This window comes from Salvelinus sp. IW2-2015, linkage group LG15 (genome assembly GCF_002910315.2).
Source record: "Salvelinus sp. IW2-2015 linkage group LG15, ASM291031v2, whole genome shotgun sequence".
NCBI lineage: Eukaryota > Metazoa > Chordata > Actinopteri > Salmoniformes > Salmonidae > Salvelinus > Salvelinus sp. IW2-2015.
This window is the reverse complement of record NC_036855.1, coordinates 43,516,134-43,534,881: the sequence shown is the minus strand read 5'-3', so window position 1 is coordinate 43,534,881 and position 18,748 is coordinate 43,516,134. Positions and strand designations below refer to the sequence as shown.

At 42.5% G+C, this 18,748-nt stretch overlaps 1 protein-coding gene across 4 annotated transcripts in view; it reads left to right on the top strand.

Annotated features, from left to right (window-relative positions):
- Window positions 1–17,059, top strand: part of ak8 (adenylate kinase 8) — a 71,472-nt gene extending 54,413 nt beyond the window's left edge. For all 4 annotated transcript variants that reach the window (XM_024002649.2, XM_024002645.2, XM_024002646.2 and 1 more), the window contains 2 exons: window positions 15,688–15,768; window positions 16,689–17,059. In XM_024002649.2, coding sequence (XP_023858417.1) covers window positions 15,688–15,768; window positions 16,689–16,923 — 316 coding nt within the window. In that variant the 3' untranslated portion in view covers window positions 16,924–17,059. The remainder of the gene's footprint in view (window positions 1–15,687; window positions 15,769–16,688) is intronic.
- Window positions 17,060–18,748: the final 1,689 nt, after the last annotated feature.

Here is an 18,748-nt window from a genome sequence, read left to right as displayed (position 1 = left end):
CCCTCCTACCGCCTCCTCCACGTCTCCTGATGTACTGGCCTGTCTCCTGGTAGCGCCTCCGTGCTCTGGACACTACGCTGACAGACACAGCAAACCTTTTTGCCACAGCTCGCATTGATGTGCCATCCTGGATGAACTGCACTACCTGAGCCACTTGTGTGGGTTGTAGACTCCGTCTCATGCTACCACTAGAGTGAGAGCACCGCCAGCATTCAAAAGTGACCAAAACATCAGCCAGGAAGCATAGGAACTGAGAAGTGGTCTGTGGTCACCACCTGCAGAATCACTCCTTTTTTGGGGGTGTCTTGCTAATTGCCTATAATTTCCACCTGTTGTCTATTCCATTTGCACAACAGCATGTGAAATTTATTGTCAATCAGTGTTGCTTCCTAAGTGACAGTTTGATTTCACAGAAGTGTGATTGACTTGGAGTTACATTGTGTTGTTTAAGTGTTCCCTTTATTTTTTTGAGCAGTGTATTTATTATTGCCATCGAAATGTTAGCTGTTAAAATTAGATCAAACATTAATATTAAGGATTAGAAATCCGTGGCTTAAAAACTAAGGTGTCATTGTACGCTGATGATTCATGTTTTCTTTTAAAACCACAACTAGAGTCCTCCAGGGCCTCAGAGGATCTAGATACCTTTGCTATCCTCTCTGGATTAAAACCAAATTATTGATAAATGTACCATATTACGTATTGGATCACTAAAAAATACACATTTTATATTGCCATGTAGTTAACCAATTAAATGGTCTGACGGAGATGTGGACATACTCGGTATAAAAATCCCAAAAGAAAGAAATGATCTCACTCCAATAAAATTTTTATAGAAAGTTAGCAAAAATAGATAAGATCTTGCTACCATGGAAAGGAAAATACCTGTCTATTTGTGGAAAAATCACCCTGATTAACTCTTTAGTCATATCACAGTTTACCTATTTGCTTATGGTTTGCCTACACCTAGTGACCTGCTTTTTAAATTATATGAACAAAAAATATTCCATTTTATTTGGAACGGCAAGCCAGATAAAATTAAAAGGGCCTATTTATATAACGAATATGAATTCGGAGGGCAGAAATTATTAAATATTAAAGCATTAGACCTCTCACTAAAGGCATCAGTCATACAAAAGTTATACTTAAATCCAAACTGGTTCTCTAGTAAATTGGTACGAATGTCTCATCCTATATTCAAGAAGGGCCTTTTCCCCTTTATTCAGATTACACCTGCTCACTTTCGGTTGTTTGAAAAGGAAATAATCTCCAAAATATCCTTATTTTTAAACAAGCCTTAGAAAGTTGGTTGCAATTTCAGTTTAATCCACCTGAAAGGACGGAACAAATAGTACAACAAAATATTGTGGTTAAATTCAAATATAGTAATTGAAAAAAAACTGTATTTATTGAAGAAATGTTTAAAAAAGGTATAATTTTGTCAACAACCCAGCAGCAGGACCACTACCTCCGCCTTTGTGCAAGGAGGTGCACTGCCAGAGCCCTGCAAAATGACCTCCAGCAGGCCACAAATGTGCATGTGTCTGCTCAAACGGTCAAACTCAAACTCCCATAGCCCTGAACCGACTGGGATCCATCCTTTGAAAAGAGCATACAGTGCCATTTACCGGATTGTAGTAGATCAGTTGCCATATGCATTTCCATTGCCCTCACCTCTTTTTGTATTATTTATAGCTGTGGATCATCCTCTATTGTCCCTAACATCTTTTACTTCTTCCTTCGCAACAGTCGTGGGATACACACATACACTCACACACACACACACACACTCAGCCCTTACCCCCACACAACCATAAACTCACTTTCTCAACAATTGCACCATCCCAGAGCCCAACTCAAGATGGGTCACGATTTACAAATGTTACTGCAGTTGCAGCTGCATGAGAAGGCCTGCAAGACCGCGCTAAATAATGAGCAAAAATTGAGAGATTTATTTACCATTGTCACATCCTAGATAATGGTGGTCAAATGTACACGGGCACAAAATATTACAAAAAATATGTATAATCATGCAATCACAAGTGAAATATACCAAAACACAGCTTAGCTTGTTGTTAATCCACCTATCGTGTCAGATTTTGAAAATATGCTTTGCAGCGAAAGCAATCTAAGCTTTTGTGAGTGTATCAATCAATGCTAGAACAGTTAGCCTTATATTAGCTTGGTCACGAAAGTCAGAAAAGCAATAAAATTAATCGCTTACCTTTGATAATCTTCGGATGTTTGCACTCACGAGACTCCCAGTTACACAACAAATGTTCTTTTTGTTCGATAAATATTACTTTTATAACAAAAAAAACGCCATTTGGTTTGCACGTTATGTTCAGAAAACCAAAGCCTCGTTCCGTTCGACGAAAATTCCCAAAAGTATCCATAATGGTTGTAGAAACATGTCAAATGTTTTTTATAATCAATGCTCAGGTTGCTTTTAACAAACATAATCGATATTTCAACCGGACCGTAACCTATTCAATAAGAGAGAGAAAGAAAATGGAGAGCTACCCTCTCGCGCGCAGGAACTAATCAGAGGACACCTGACTAGTTTTGAAAAATCTCGCTCCTTTTTCAAAATAAAAGCCTGAAACTATGTCTAAAGCCTGGTCACAGCCTGAGGAAGCCATTGGAAAAGGAATCTGGTTGATACCCCTTTAAATGGAAGAAAGACGGGCCAGGAAACACAGATTCTTTTAAATTTAAATCACTTCCGGGTTAGATTTTCTCAGGTTTTCGCCTGCAGAATCAGTTGTTATACTCACAGACAATATTTTGACCGTTTTGGAAACTTTGGAGTGTTTTCTATCCTAATCTGTAAATTATATGCATATTCTACGATCTGGACCTGAGAAATAGTCTGTTTACCTTGAACGTTATTTAAAAAATAAATAATAATCTGACCCCTAGCGTCAAGAGGTTAACCAGAAACATGTTACAATTTGACAGAATCCATCAGATTTGCAAAAAGTCATCAACTTAACTTCTCTAGGGTAGGGGGTAGCATTCGGAATTTTGGATGAAATGCATGCCCAAATTAAACTGCCTGCTTCTCGGGCCCAGAAGATATGATATGCCTATAACTGGTCAATCTGGATAGAAAACACTCTAAAGTTTCCAAAACTGTTAAAATAGTGTCTGTGAGTATAACAGAACTGATTTGGCTGGCGAAAACCTGAGAAAAATCCATTCAGGAAGTTGTTTTTTGGGGGGGTTTTGTAGTTTTCTATTCAATGCCATTACAGTATCCATTGACTTAGGACTCAGATTGCAGTTTCTATGCCTTCCACTAGATGTCAACAGTCTTTAGAAATTGTTTCAGGCTTGTATTCTGAAAAATGAGGAAGTAAGAGCAGTCTGAATGAGTGGACCCTAAAGTGTCACAGAGCTTTTTCATGCACGCGACCGAGAGAGTGCGTTTCTTGTTTACCTTTTAAATTGACGACGTAATTGTCCGGTTGAAATATTATCKATTATTTAGGCTAAAAACAACCTGAGGATTGAATATAAACATCGTTTGACATGTTTCTATGAACTTTACGGATACAATTAGGATTTCTTTGTCTTCCTGTTTTGACTGCGTTTGAGCCTGTGGATTACTGAAGAAAACGCGCAAACAAAACGGAGGTTTTTGGATATGAAGAGACTTTATCGAACAAAAGGAACATTTATTGAGTAAATGAATGTCTGCTGAGTGCAACCATATCATCATCAAAGGTAAGGGATTAATTTTATCTCTATTTCTGACATGTGTAACTGTTCTACTTTTTGTAATGATTTGTCTACTGGGCTATGTTCTCAAATAATCGTAAGGTATGCTTTCGCCGTAAAGCATTTTTTAAATCTGACACCGTGGTTGGATTCACAATAAGTTAATCTTTAAACCTATGTAAAATATGTTTTGTTTTCTGAATTTTTATAATGAGTATTTCTGTATTTGAATTTGGCGCCCAGCAGTTTTACTGGCTGTTGAAGAGGTGGGACGCTACCGTCTCACGTGCCCAAGAGAGGTGAAGGGGATTTTGGTGATTTTTTTTGGGTTGATTTCACATTGCATTCACATTAGTTGACAACTCAACCAATTGTAAATCTAAAATAGACATTGAATTGTGGGTTATGCTTCATTGTCAACATTTAATCTTGAAACACATTGACCCTCCACCACAACTTCAATTTGTTGTGTTATTGACTGAAAATCTATAGAACTAGCTGCCTCTGACTGTTTAAGATTTTGACAGTATTGAAGATTGACCCGGTTGTATAGTTAGGCTTTTGGTGCTTTTCTTATTTTTATTGAAGGATGCAAATAAATTCTCTTGGAGAATCACAAGAGAGCCATCTGCATTTACAGTACAAGCTCCATTCCATGTGTTGACCTCAACTGGACATCTACCTCGTCTCCAACATGTCCATGTCTGCAATGGAAATGAATGGTACTCAATTCCCTACATAGTGCACAACTTTTGACCAGGGGCCATAGGGAAGAGGGTGCCATTTTGAATACATCCCATGTCCTAGCTAGACCCTACACCACCTCTCAATCAGTGTTTACTAATCATAATGGTCTCATTTTCCCTTCTCCAGTGCAGCCTGCTGTGTGGCATTAAGCACTATTAGAGATGTCAGTAAATACTGCGAAGTGTCCAGAAAGCTCACAGGCAATACTGGCGTTGGCGCTAATGGCAGGAGACCTAATTTACATAGTATTAGCTTAATTAAGTCATAGAGACAATGGAGAGAGAATGTTTACTGAAGGGGGATGATGATTATGGTAGTGGTGGGACGGCCAGGGCTGTTGGGGGCAGTGATTTACCTGACAGCTATTGACAGTTTGAGGTACCGCAAAGGAAAGATAGTCATGATGCTGATTGACATTGTTGAAAATGACGGGGAATAACCAATACAGATGAGGCATCGCCAGCTGTGAACTCATTAGCAGACATCCAAATCAAATTTGATTTGTCACATGCGCGGGATTCAGCAGGTTTAGACCTTACCGTGAAATGCTTACTTACAAGCCCTTAACCAACAATGCAGTTCAAGAAATAGTTAAGAAAATATTTACAAAATAAACTAAGGTAAAAAAATATATATAAAAGTAACACAAGAAAACATAACAATAATGTGGCTATATACAGGGGGTACCGAGTCAATGTGCGGGAGTATAGGTTAATCGAGGTAATTTGTAAAGTGACTATGCATAGATAGAAAACAGTGAGTAGCAGCAGTGTAAAAACAAGGGGGGGGGGGCCCAATGTAAATAATCTGGGTGGGCATTTGATTAATTGTTCAGCAGTCTTATGGCTTGCGGGTAGAAGCTGTTAAGGAGCCTTTTGGTCCTAGACTTGGTCTCCGGTACCGCTTGTTGTGCGGTAGCAGAGAGAACTGTCTATGACTTGACTCTCTGGAATCTTTGACAATTTCTTGTGCCTTCCTCTGACACCGCCTAGTATATAGGTCCTGGATGTCAGGAAGCTTGGCCACAGTGATGTACTGGGCCGTATGCATTACCCTCTGTAGCACCTTACGGTCGGATGCAGAGCAGTTGCCATACCAGGCATTGATGCAACCCGTCAGGATGCTCTCGATGGTGCAGCTGTAGATCTTTTTGAGGATCTGAGGACCAACACCAAATATTTTCAGTCTCCTGAGGGGGAAAAGGTGTTGTCATGCTCTATTCATGATTGTCTTGGTGTGTTTGGACCATGATAGTTTGTTGGTGATGTGGACACCAAGGAACTTGAAACTCTCGACGCGCTCCACTTCAGCCCCGTCGATGTTAATGGGTGCCTGTTTGGCCCTCCTTTTACTATGATCCACGATCAGCTCCTTTGTCTTGCTCACATTGAGGGTGAGGTTGTTGTCCTGGCACCACACTGCCAGATCTATGACCTCCTCCCTATAGGCTGTCTCATCGTTGTCGGTGATCAGGCCTACCATTGTTGTGTTGTTTGCAAACTTGATGATGGTGTTGGAGTCATGCTTGGCCACACAGTCGTGGGTGAACAGGGAGTACAGGACGGCACTAAGCATGCACCCCTGAGCGGCCCACATTTTGCGGATCAGCATGGCAGATGTGTTGTTGCCTACCCTTACCATCTGGGGGCGGCCTGTCAAAGTCCAGGATCCAGTTGCAGAGGGAGGTGTTTAGTCCCAGGGTCCTTAGCTTAGTGATGAGCTTTGAGGGCACTATGGTGTTGAACGCTGAGCTGTAGTCAATGAACAGCATTCTCACATAGGTGTTCCTTTTGTCCAGGTGGGAAAGGGCAGTGTGGAGTGCGATTGAGATTGCGTCATCTGTGGATCTGTTGGGGCGGTATGCTAATTGGAGTGGGCCTAGGGTTTCCGGGATGATGGTGTTGATGTGAGCCATGACCAGCCTTTCAAAGCACTTCATGGCTACTGACTTGAGTGCTACGGGTCGGTAATCATTTAGTCAGGTTACCTTCGCTTTCTTGGGCCTAGGGACTATGGTGGTCTGTTTGAAACATGTAGGTATTAGACTCGATCAGGGAGAGGTTAAAAATGTCAGTGAAGACACTTGCCAGTTGGTCCATGCATGCTTTGAGTAACATCCTGGTAATCCGTCTGGCCACGCGGCTTTGTGAATGTTGACCTGTTTAAAGGTCTTGCTCACATCGGATACAGAGAGCATGATTCCGCAGTCATCTGTAACAGCTGGTGCTCTCATGCATGCTTCAGTGTTACTTGCCTTGAAGCGAGCATTTAAAAAGGCATTTAGCGCGTCTGGTAGGCTTGCGTTACTGGGCATTTCGCAGCTGGGCTTCCCTTTATAGTCCGTGATATTTTTCAAGCCCTGCCACATCCGACGAGCGTCAGAGCCGGTGTAGTAGGATTCAATCTTTGTCCTGTTTGATGGTTCATCTAAGGGCATAGAGGGATTTCTTATAAGCGTCCGGATTAGTGTCCCGCTCCTTAAAAGCAGCAGCTCTAGCCTTTAGCACGGTGCGGATGTTGCCTGTAATCCATGGCTTCTAGTTGGGAAATGTGCGTACGGTCACTGGGGGACGACGTCGTCGATGCACATATTGATGATGACGTTTACTGAGGTGGTATACTTCTCAATGCCATTGGATAATTCTCAGAACATATTCTAGTCTGTGCTAGCAAAACAGTCCTGTTGCGTCCGCGTCATCTGACCACTTCTGTATTGAACGAGTCACTGGTTCTTCCGGATTTAGTTTTTGCCTGTAAGCAGTGTGGCAGACCAGGGGGTTTGGTCCAGGCGTTTAAAACAGATCAGACAGAGTTGGATTAGCTCGGTTTCAAGGGTGTTTATTTAAATAACAAATGAAAAGAAAAGGTCTCCTCGAGACAGGAACATTACCATCTTCTGGGCTCCGGGGTCTGTATTGCTCTATCCTGGGGGTACAAAACTGAGCTCCATCCGTTATCTCTGGTGCTGAGCAAGACTATACGGGAATAACCTCTCTTCCCCCAGTCCCCTCTCCCGTGTGCTGCCCTTCTGGCAGCTTTATGGTACTCGTCCAGCTGGTGAGCAATCAGCCCCTTGATTACTCACCAACCACAATCAGCTCCAATTAATCCTGGCCGGAGAGCCCATCGAGACCTTGCACGTCCAGCAGATGGAGCCATCGCCTCGTGATGTAGACTCCGTCTGTCACCAGGCCTCTGAGTTTCTCCCTGGTGGCTGACCTGCTGTACGCCACAGCAGAAATCATGAGGATAGAATTATGTTAAGATTTTCCAAGTGGAGGGCGATGGAGAGCTTTGTATGTATGCTTCTCTGTGTGTGGAGTAAAGGTGGTCTAGAGTTGTTTTTTTTCTTCTTCTGGTTGCACATGTGACATGCTGGTAAAATGGATTTAAGTTTGCCTGCATTAAAGTCCCCGGCCACTATTTAAACCTGTTGACCCTCGTAAGGCTGCCAGCCCAGACGACATCCCTAGCCGCGTCCTCAGAGCATGCGCAGACCAGCTGGCTGGTGTGTTTACGGACATATTCAGTCTCTCCCTATCCTAGTCTGTTGTCCCTACATGAAGGCCATCATTGTTCCTGTACCCAGGAATGCAAAGGTAACTGAACTAAATGACTATCGTTCCGTAGCACTCACTTCGGTCATCATGAAGTGCTTTGAGAGACTGGTCGAGGATCAAATCACCTACACCTTACCTGAATAGCTGGAGCTATTCTTTGCTACTTTTCAAACGAATACTCGTAATATTTCACATATCATCTTGCTAGATATGCCGAGAGAAGGCAGCAGACACTTTGTTTTGTTTAGCATCACTTAGGTTAGAATGCAGTTGTCCACCAGGTTAGAATGCAGTTGTCCACCAGGCTACGATTAGTGAGAGGTGGGAGAGGAAGCGTTGGGTGTCTCAGTTAGGAAGAAAGTGGAATGGGATTCAGGGTTTTACTGTTAGGATACATTTATGTTTGTTAGTTCCAACAAATCTTTACATTTGGTAAGTATTCAGACCCCTTGACTTTTTCCACATTTTGTTACATTACAGCCTTATTCTAAAATGGATTAAATACATGTTTTTCCTCATCAATCTACACACAATATCTCATAATGACAAATCAAAAACAGATACCTTATTTACATACATATTCAGACCCTTTGCTATGAGACTCGAAATTGAGCTCAGGTGCATCCTGATTCCATTGATCATCCTTGAGATGTTTTTTACAACTTGACTGGAGTCCACCTGTTTTGAAATTCAACTGATTGGACATGATTTGGAAAGGCACACACCTGTCTATATAAGGTCCCACAGTTGACAGTGCATGTCAGAGCAAAAACCAAGCCATGAGGTCGAAGGAATTGTCCATAGAGCTCCGAGACAGGATTGTGTCGAGGCACAGATCTGGGGAAGGGTACCAAAACATTTTTGCAGCATTGAAGGTCCCCAAGAACACAGTGGCCTCCATCATTCTTAAATGGAAGAAATTTGGAATCACCAAGACCCTTCCTAGAGCTGGCCGCCCGGCCAAACTGAGCAATCGGGGGAGAAGGGCCTTGATCAGGGAGGTGACCAAGAACCTGATGGTCACTCTGACAGAGTTCCTCTGTGGAGATGGGAGAACCTTCCAGAAGGACAACCATCTCTGCAGCACTCCAACAATCAGGCCTTTATGGTAGAGTGGCCACTCCTCAGTAAAAAGGCTCATGACAGCCCCCTTGGAGTTTGCCAAAAGGCACCTAATGGACTCAGACCATGAGAAATAAAATTCTCTGGTCTAATGAAACCAAGATTKAACTTTTTTGCCTTAATGCCAAGTGTCAAGTCTGGAGGAAACCTAGCACCATCCCTACGGTGAAGCATGGTGGTGGCAGCATCATGCTGTGGGGATGTTTTTCAGCAGCAGGGACTGGGAGACTAGTCAGGATCGAGGGAAAGATGAACGGAGCAAAGTACAGAGAGATCTTTGATGAAAACCTGCTTAGGACCGCAGACTGGGGGGCGAAGGTTCACCTTCCAACAGGACAACGACCCTTGGCACACATCCAAGACAACACAGGAGTGGCTTCGGGACAAGTCTCTGAATGTCCTTGAGTGGCCCAGCCAGAGCCCGGATTCGAACATCTCTGGAGAGACCTGAAAATAGCTGTGCAGTGACGCTGCCCATCCAACCTGACAGAGCTTGAGAGGATCTTCAGAGAAGAATGGGAGAAACTCCCCAAATACAGGTGTGCCACGCTTGTAGCGCCATACATAAGAAGACGAGGCTGTAATCGCTGCCAAAGGTGCTTCAACAAAGTACTGAGTAAAGGGTCTGAATACTTATGTAAATGTTATATGCCAAGAGTGTGCATACTTGTCAAGGCAAAGGGTAGCTACTTTGAAAAATCTCATATAAAATATATTTTGATTTGTTTAACACTATTTTGGTTACAGCATGATTCCATTTGTGTTATTTCATAGTTGATGTCTTCACTATTATTCTACAATGTAGAAAATAGTACAAATAAAGAAAAACCCTGGAATGAGTTGGTGTGTCCAAACTTTTGACTGGTATTGGTGTTCCCTGAAGTCTACTGATTGAAATTATGTATAATATCCTATTCTGTATTTTGTAATTTTCAAGAAATGCTAGAGGAAACATTCCCTGTACTTAGAATGTACATGGAAACTTTTTGAATGGGATGTATGGGATACGATACTTGGGCCCTTTTATTGTGTTCTTCATACCACCACCAAACATGTTAAGCCATCATTGGTTTTTATGTGCCAATTATTTATGGAAATATGGTCATGTGAATCGTGTTCACCATTTTTCTTAATTCTAGCCATTTTGGAAGCATCATTGCCATCATTAGACTAAAGGGAACACCTTTAGTGTTTACATGTAACCTATTGGAACTAACCATGAAAACATTAACAATACAATTTTAATGAATATAGACTGAACAAAAATATAAATGCAACATGCAACAATTTCAAAGATTTTTACTGAGTTACAGTTCATATAAGGCAATCAGTCAATTGACATATGCATTAGGCCCTAATCTATGGATTTCACATGACTTGGAATAAAGATATGCATCTGTTGGTCACAGATACCTAAAAATAAACGTAGGGGCGGGGATCAGAAAACCAGTCAGTATCTCGTGTGACCACCATTTGCCTAATGGCTATTGATTGTAGCCTGTGAAATATTGCCCCAATCCTCTTCAATGGCTGTGCGAAGTTGATGGATATTGGCAGAAACTGGAACACGCTGTCATATATGTCAATCCAGAGCATCCCAAACATACTCAATGGGTAACATGTTTGAGTATGCAGGCCATGGAAGAACTGGCACATTTTCAGCTTCCAGGAATTGTGTACAGATCCTTGCGACATGGGGCCATGCATTATCATGCTGAAATGAGGTGATGCGGCAGATGAATGGCACAACAATGGGCCTAAGGATCTTGTCACGGTATCTCTGTGCATTGAAATTGCCATCAATAAAATGCAATTGTGTTCGTTGTCCGTAACTTTTGCCTGCCCATACCACAACCCCACAATTGGGCACTCTGTTCACAACGTTGACATCAGCAAACCGCTCGCCTACACAACGCCATACACGTGACCTGGAGTTGGGAGGCCGGTTGGACATACTGCCAAATTCTCTAAAATGACGTTGGAGGTGGCTTATGGTAGAGAAATTAACATTCAATTATCTGGCAACAGCTCTGGTGGACATTCCTGGAGTCAAGATGCCAATTGTACACTCCCTCAACTTGAGACATCTGTAGCATTGTGTTGTGTGACAAAACTACACCTCTTAGGGTGGCCTTTTATTGTCCCCAGCACAAGGTGCACCTGTGTAAAGATCATCCTGTTTAATCAACTTCTCTATATGCCACACATATCAGGTGGATGGATTATCTTGGCAAAGGAGAAACGCTCACTAACAGGGATGTAAACAAATTTGTGCAAAACATTTGAGAGAAATAAGCCTATGGAAGATTTCTGGGATGTTTTATTTCAGCTCATGAAACATGGGACCAACACTACATGTTGCGTTTATATTTTTGTTCAGTGTATATTATGACACATATGGCATATTTGGGCGATTTTATTGTGTTCTCCAGACCCCTCAAAACATTTTAAGCCATCATTGGGCTTTATGCTACACTCCGCGTTGGCCACACCTTGGCTCCTTAAAGGCCCGACACGAGTTGAAACAATCAAAGTCTTTGTGAACAGTGAAATATGCATGCCTATTCGTGACACACAGATAAAGCAGGGCAATTAGCCATGTAATCCCAGAGAGCTGTGGACAAATGTCAGCTTGAGCCTTCCTCTTTCCACCCCAACCCCTCTCTCACTCAGATGTATTTTAATTGTCCAGCAGACCGTATCAAATTAACACTTCCTCTAATTGGCTTATAAATAATACAACAGGGCCTGCATTCTAATTTAATCAGTGGTAAACATTGCCAATGCGGGCTGTAAAGAATCTGCCCCTCATTAATTTCTTAATTTGGGTAAGATGGAATGGGAGGAAATAAGGACAGGGGGTTGGGAGGGGGGGCGGGGGGTTCTGGTTCTAGACAGGGGGTGGAGCCTCTTGGTTTAGTTGAGAGCACCCTATTTCCTAGTACACTACTTTTGACCAGAGCCCAAAGTGCATTATATAATGTATAGGGTGCCATTTGGTACACATGGTCTTTGTGCAGAAAAGAGGTACTTGTACAGTGTGTACGTTCCTCACTCATCAAATTTAGGTTATATACCCACATGCCTAAGACAGAAATGCATGTGCATTCATTCAAGTGTGCACACACACAAACACACTTTACGTTTCTTTCCAATTTTTTCCCATATCTCCGCATATCTCTGCTTGTGAGCACTCTTGTTTATGTAAGTTATTTGTTTTAGAGCATCAAGCTGTTCCACAAACAACACCCAAATGTAAATGATCTCTTCTCTTACAACCACCCTACCCAGACTGACTCTCCTATCAGTCTTTTTTTTATCTTCTTGGTTTAACCATGAATATTTCATGTAGTGGCATAAATATTAATTCTAATAGCTTTGCAGAGTAGTTCTTTTTTATTTTTTTAAAGACAAATATTCATAAAAAATTCAAGACACTCTCCCCAAAATAATTGACCATAGTCAGACACACACACACACACACACACACACACACAAAGCTTTCCCTGAGGCATACATTTAAAATCTTCGTCTGGAAATGTTTTACAGTGGTGATTGACAGCTCTGTGACATGTGGTTCAGTATGTGCCAGTCAGGACATCCCTGCCACAGTCTCTTAATCTGTAACAGTTAGGAACACTTGGGGAACATCATGGAATGGAAGGCATATCAAAGGGCTTTAGTAGGCCTATATACTGTATCACACACAGTATATTCCAAGGTGTGTGTGTGTGTGTGTCATTGATCCTTTGTAATTTGAAATGTTCCAAATCTCACCTTAAGTGGGGCTAGGGGGTGGTCCTCCTATATACTCTCCTCTTGAAGTAAATGTAAAACATTTATGATACTGCGAATGCAGTCAAGAGGTCACCATCCTATGATCCTCCAGAGACCACTATGGGGCCGGGGTTTAGAAGGGGATGACGGGGACTAGGGGGCGAGGACAGTTAGCATGGTGTTCCTCCACCTAACCACACCATTAGAGGCACTTTACGTAAGCAGCAGCATGTCCTGGGAGAGACCCGAGTGGACATTCCCGCGATTATTAAGTTGTGCCTGCTCAGGAGACCATCATCATCCATTCACTTTCTCTTAGCTGCCGTCATGATTATTTCAGTTAGGCACAGTGATATTCAGGCATTACCTTTATTGTTTTCATGGGACATTTCGAAGACAAAATCATTTAGTAGTAGTAAGTAAGCATACCAACCGTCGTCTTCTCTCAAGTGGAAGTAAAGGGAAGCGAAATGGTCTCTAAGTGATTGTACCTTGACGATCCCAAACCCGGCACTGGCTCATGTGGCTTACTTTGGGGTTTTATATCCTTGTGATGATCCAAGAAAGGTGACTGGTCATCATTGTTTGTCTGGAGGAAATATATTGTATATTTATCTAACAATGTATTGTGACAAACCTCCTCATGTATTGTGACAAACCTCTTCGAGATTAGGAGAGTTTGTCACAAATTAAGCGGGAAACTGTCACCAAAATAACCCCAGAATGAGAGTTATTTCGAACTGGACAGTACCTGTGTGTTTGTTTCCCCGTCCTGGTCCACCCAGGCCGCAGGCGAGGTCAAGGATACTAGGGTTCGGTACACAAATCGGGTTCTCGGTAGGTCCAGGTCCAAACGCCAACAGGTAAGTCCAAACAGTTCAGCTCATACACGGTAAATCCAGCTGATATATATTGTCTCTTTCTCTATGGTTCACAGATCCTTCCAGCCCTTCCTCTCTCTCTTCCTGGTTTGTCTTGACCCGTTATCTGTGGGTCGGCCCCACTTTCTGAGCGTTCCCCTTGCTTCTGGGAATAGTAGTTTTGGCGGTCGGCCATTTTGTGATCTGTAGTTCTGATCGGGGTGGCCATTTTAGTGAGAGGGCAGAGCCCGATTTATTAGTTCTGCTCTCACATATCTGCCATTTATCACTCGACCCCCTTCTTTGCCACACATCCCCCCCCCCCTCTAGATTCGACCCCTAGGTTGAGCTACCGCAGCAAAATATGCGTGCATGCGGGATAACCCATCCACATTTTCCATTTCCTTCCTTGCTCTGTGTTTAAGTCAAAGTGAAACGGTTGGAGACTCAAAAACCACCGCATCACCCGAGCGTTCTTCTCTTTAGCCCTATGCATCCAAGTGAGTGGGGCATGGTCACTGATGAGGGTGAAGTGGTGCCCTAGCAGGTAGGATTTCAGGCTTTCTAGAGCACAATTTACTGCCAGCGCCTCTTTCTCAACGACTGAGTAGTTGGCCTCCCGTGGTTCCAGCTTCCTGCTTAAAAAATGGATGGGGTATTCCACCCCTTCTACCTCTTGGGATAGCACGGCTCCCAAGCCGGCCTCTGAGGCATCCGTTTGAACCACGAACTCTCGCTCAAAGTCTGGTACCACCAGCACTGGATTACAGCAGAGAGCCTCCTGTAATGTTCTAAATGCTTTGGTGGCCCTTTCATCCCATTTTACTATGTTTGGTCCTCCAGGCTCTAGTCATGTCGGTAAGTGGGGCGGCCACTGTGGCATAACTTGGAATAAACTTCCGGTAGTAACTGGTCAACCCTAGGAAGGCTCGAACCTGCTTCTTATTTACTGGTTTCGGCCATCCTCTAATTGCCTCCACCTTCTTACGTTGGGGTTTGATTAACCCTCTTCCCACGGTGTATCCCAGATACTCTGTTTCCTCTAACCCCACGTAAAAATTGTCAGGTTTCGCCGTGAGAAGGGTTCGCCGTGCCTTCCTAAGGGCGTCTAACACTGCCTATACCCGGGGTAAGTGGGATTCCCAATCTGGGCTGTAGATCCCCACGTCATCTAAATAGGCTGCGGCATACGCTTGGTGTGGTTTTAGGACCTTGTCCATTGGCCGTTGAAAGGTGGCTGGGGCCCCGTGTAAGCCGGTGTATTGAAACAAACCATCAGGGGTTGCAAAGGCTGTCTTTTCTTTGGCTCTGGGGGTCAGAGGAATTTGCCAGTAACCTTTGGTTAGGTCCAGGGTCGTAATGTACCAAGCTTTACCAATTTTCTCCAGCAGTTCATCTTCTCGGGGATGGGGTAGTTATCGAACTTGGAGATTTCATTGACCTTCAGAAAGTCGTTACAGAACCGCAAAGACCTATCGGGCTTGGAGACCATCACAATTGGGCTAGACCACTCACTATGTGACTCTTCGACCACTCCAGCTGCCAACATTTTCTCTGTCTCTGTTCTAATCGCGGCCTGTTGAACATCAGGTACCTGATATGGCCTCATTATCACTTTTCTCCCTGGTAGGGAAACGATATCATGAGCCGTAACCTCAGTTCGGCCTGGTACCTCTGAAAACACATCTGTTTTTTTAGATCCGGGTCTTTACTTCCTGTACTTGTGCTGGGGACAGAGTAGGTGAAATATTTACTTTGGCTGTCTCCTGAGTGGGTGTGGGGTACGTTACCATTAGTGGTATGTGGAGAAATCCTAAAATGAAGCTCGTACAGCTAATTACAGTCCTTGCAACTATTTCTGGATGGATATCTAATGTTCATTTCCTTTCTCGCCATAGGGTCTTCTTTTTGGAGATGACAGATGACGTGGCCATCGAGAGAGTCACTCTGAGGTCAATCGACCCTGTCACCGGGGAGAGGTGAGTCATGCGACGGCGGTCATTGCTCGGGCTTATGGGGATGTTGACCCCATGACATAGACAGCGGCTGCATTCCAAACTCTTAAGACACACCCTCTCCCCTCAGCCCTCGAATTAAGTGGACACTTCTGATGACGTATCATGATGTCTGACGAGTTGACACTTGCAGGGCGAGGGAAGAATGAATACATTTTAAATTTACCGCTCTTGACCGGCAATTTGTCACTCGTTCATCCCACGGTTGTGTTTTCAGTCATCATGGAACTGTTGTGTGTGCCTTATATGCACTACAATCAATTATGATTGCATTTCATATCTTGACTAGAAGCCAACGACATCGAATGTTAGCCATCCTACTATATCAGGAAAATTGAAAGTTACAATCTGTAAGTGTGACGTCAGGGTAGCAAAATGTCTAACTTATTTACATACATTACATTCCTTCTCCATATTAATATTGGTTTTAAGTTTTGGCTGAATTTTCTTAGCAGATGTACAATCATCGCAAATTGAATTATGGGGGGTTTCAGGTCCCGGAGTGAACATAATTGTACACTCGCAAACTCCATTTAAAATGAGGGCTGAGGGGCTTATGTTGCAAACTTCCCTTGCTTGGCTAATAATTTGGACCGACGACAAATATGGCCACAGGGATTCCCCCATGGTCATAAGGCGAGGGTAAGTGGATGAGGGTGTGTCTTTTATGAGTTTGAAACACAGCCTGTGTCCCAAATGTTACCATATTCCCTCTTTAGTGCACTACTTTTGACCAAGACCCATAGGGTTCTGGTCAAAAGTAGTGCACTATATAGAAAAGAGGGTGCCATTAAATGGGGATGTTCCCATAGTCTGATGTACAAAGTTCTGTTGTTTATTCCTCGTCCTTTGTTATTCTTAGTCCTGTTGTTTTTGCCCGACAGATACCACTCACTGTATAAGCCAGCCCCCAGTCCTGAGGTGCAGACCCGTCTGCAGTTCAATCCCAAGGACTCCGAGGCCCAACTGCTCCGGCAGCTAAAGGAGTACTGGGCAAATGCTTCCTCCCTGCAGGACCTCTACCCTGAGGCGGTGCATATCAACGCTGACCAGGACCCACACACCGTCTTTGAGTCCCTAGAGAGTCGTCTAGTCGGACGTCTTCAAAACGACGCCTGAATTCTAATCGAGACACCCACCCACCCTCATGATTTTTACGTTAACACGAGCGGAGTGAATATCCTTTTTATTTAGTATAACGTATTGGGATCTTAATTGTAGAAATAAAAGGAGTTTATTGTTCAAACCCACTGAAGCCGTCATCGTTGTCATTTGTTTCCGCATCCACTTTGTCTGTGGCCTCCTGGCCAGTGGTGTAAAGTACTTAACTTCTTTAAAGTACTACTGAAGTAGTTTTTTGGGGTATCTGTACTTTTTTTACTTTTACTTCACTACATTCCTAAAGAAAATAATGTAGTTTTTACTCCATACATTTTCCCTGACACCCAAAAGGACTTGACAGGAAAATGGTCCAATTCCCACACTTATCAAGAGAACATCTCTGATCATCCCTACTGCGTAATATCTGGCGGACTCACTAAACACAAATGCTTCATTTGTAAATTATGTCTGAGTGATGGAGTGTGACCCTGGCTATCCGTAAACAAAAAAAGAAAAGAAAATGGTGCCGTCTGTTTTGCTTAATATAAGGAATTTGAAATGATTTGTACTTTTACTTTTGATACTTAAGTACATTTTAGCAATTCAATTTACTTTTGATACTTAAGTATAATTAAAACCAAATCCTTTTAGACTTTTACTGAAGTAGAATTTACTGGGTGACTTTCACTTTTACTTGAGTAATTTTCTATTAAGGTATCTTTACTTTTACTCAAGTATGACAATTGTACTTTTTTCACCACGCTCCTGGCCCTAATCTTCACAAGGTGCACTGGTTAACTCTGCTTTATTAACATATAGAAGTAAAACTGCTGCTTGGTTCAAGTCCTCTGTACAGGGGAGCCATTAGTTAGCCATCAGGGAGACTTAAGTGCAGCAGTTAAACAAAGATGTTAATATGGCAGGTTTTACAAAGTCCCCAAAGACTGGTCCAGGCTGACTTAATTACTGCAGATGAGTTTGAACATAATATGCATCTCCTTTGAATATTTTAGTAGTGGGATTTTTTTATGTGGTGGTGTTTGAAAGTTTGTACTCTAGAGTAAAGCAACCAATTCCCATGCCCTCTTTATTTTTTTGTGTTCCACTAATCAGTGTAGTTCTGATTTATTTAGTAGACAAGTCTATGTTTTCATAATGTGGGGGATTGCTTACTTGATATTTTAGTCTGTAGTGTAAATGCAGACTACCTGTAAATGCAGGTGAGAAGACAGACTTGTCCAACTTATCATAAGTATCAGAATCTATTTCAAAGCTCTGTATTTGTTGTTGGTCTCAACTCAGAAAATGGACTTGTCAATCAATTCAAACAATACCACTACAAAGCACGTTTTCTGAATGTAAGAACTTGCTCCATATTATGATGTTGCATTTGTCGTGACTTTCATTAATGTGATGTCTGTTATTTATCGAATCAACTATGTTTAATTGTTTCCCGATTTAAATTAATCATGTAACAATTAACTCATTAGGAATTTGGGGCACCACGGAAGAGTTGTTTATAGTTACCATCTCACGAATTAAACTCTAAAGATATGTTATATATCGATAACAGTCACTTATTAACCTCCACCGCTTCTCTCTCCCGGATCCGGGATCCTCCTCATCAAAAAAGCTGACTAGCATAGCCTAGCCTAACGCGACAGGGATATCATATAATATAATTTTCATGAAATCACAAGTCCAATACAGCAAATGAAGATAAACATCTTGTGAATCCAGCCATCATTTACGATTTTTAAAATGTTTTACAGCGAAAACACAATATGTATTTCTATTAGCTAACCACAATAGCAAAAGACTCAACTGCATATTTTCACCATTT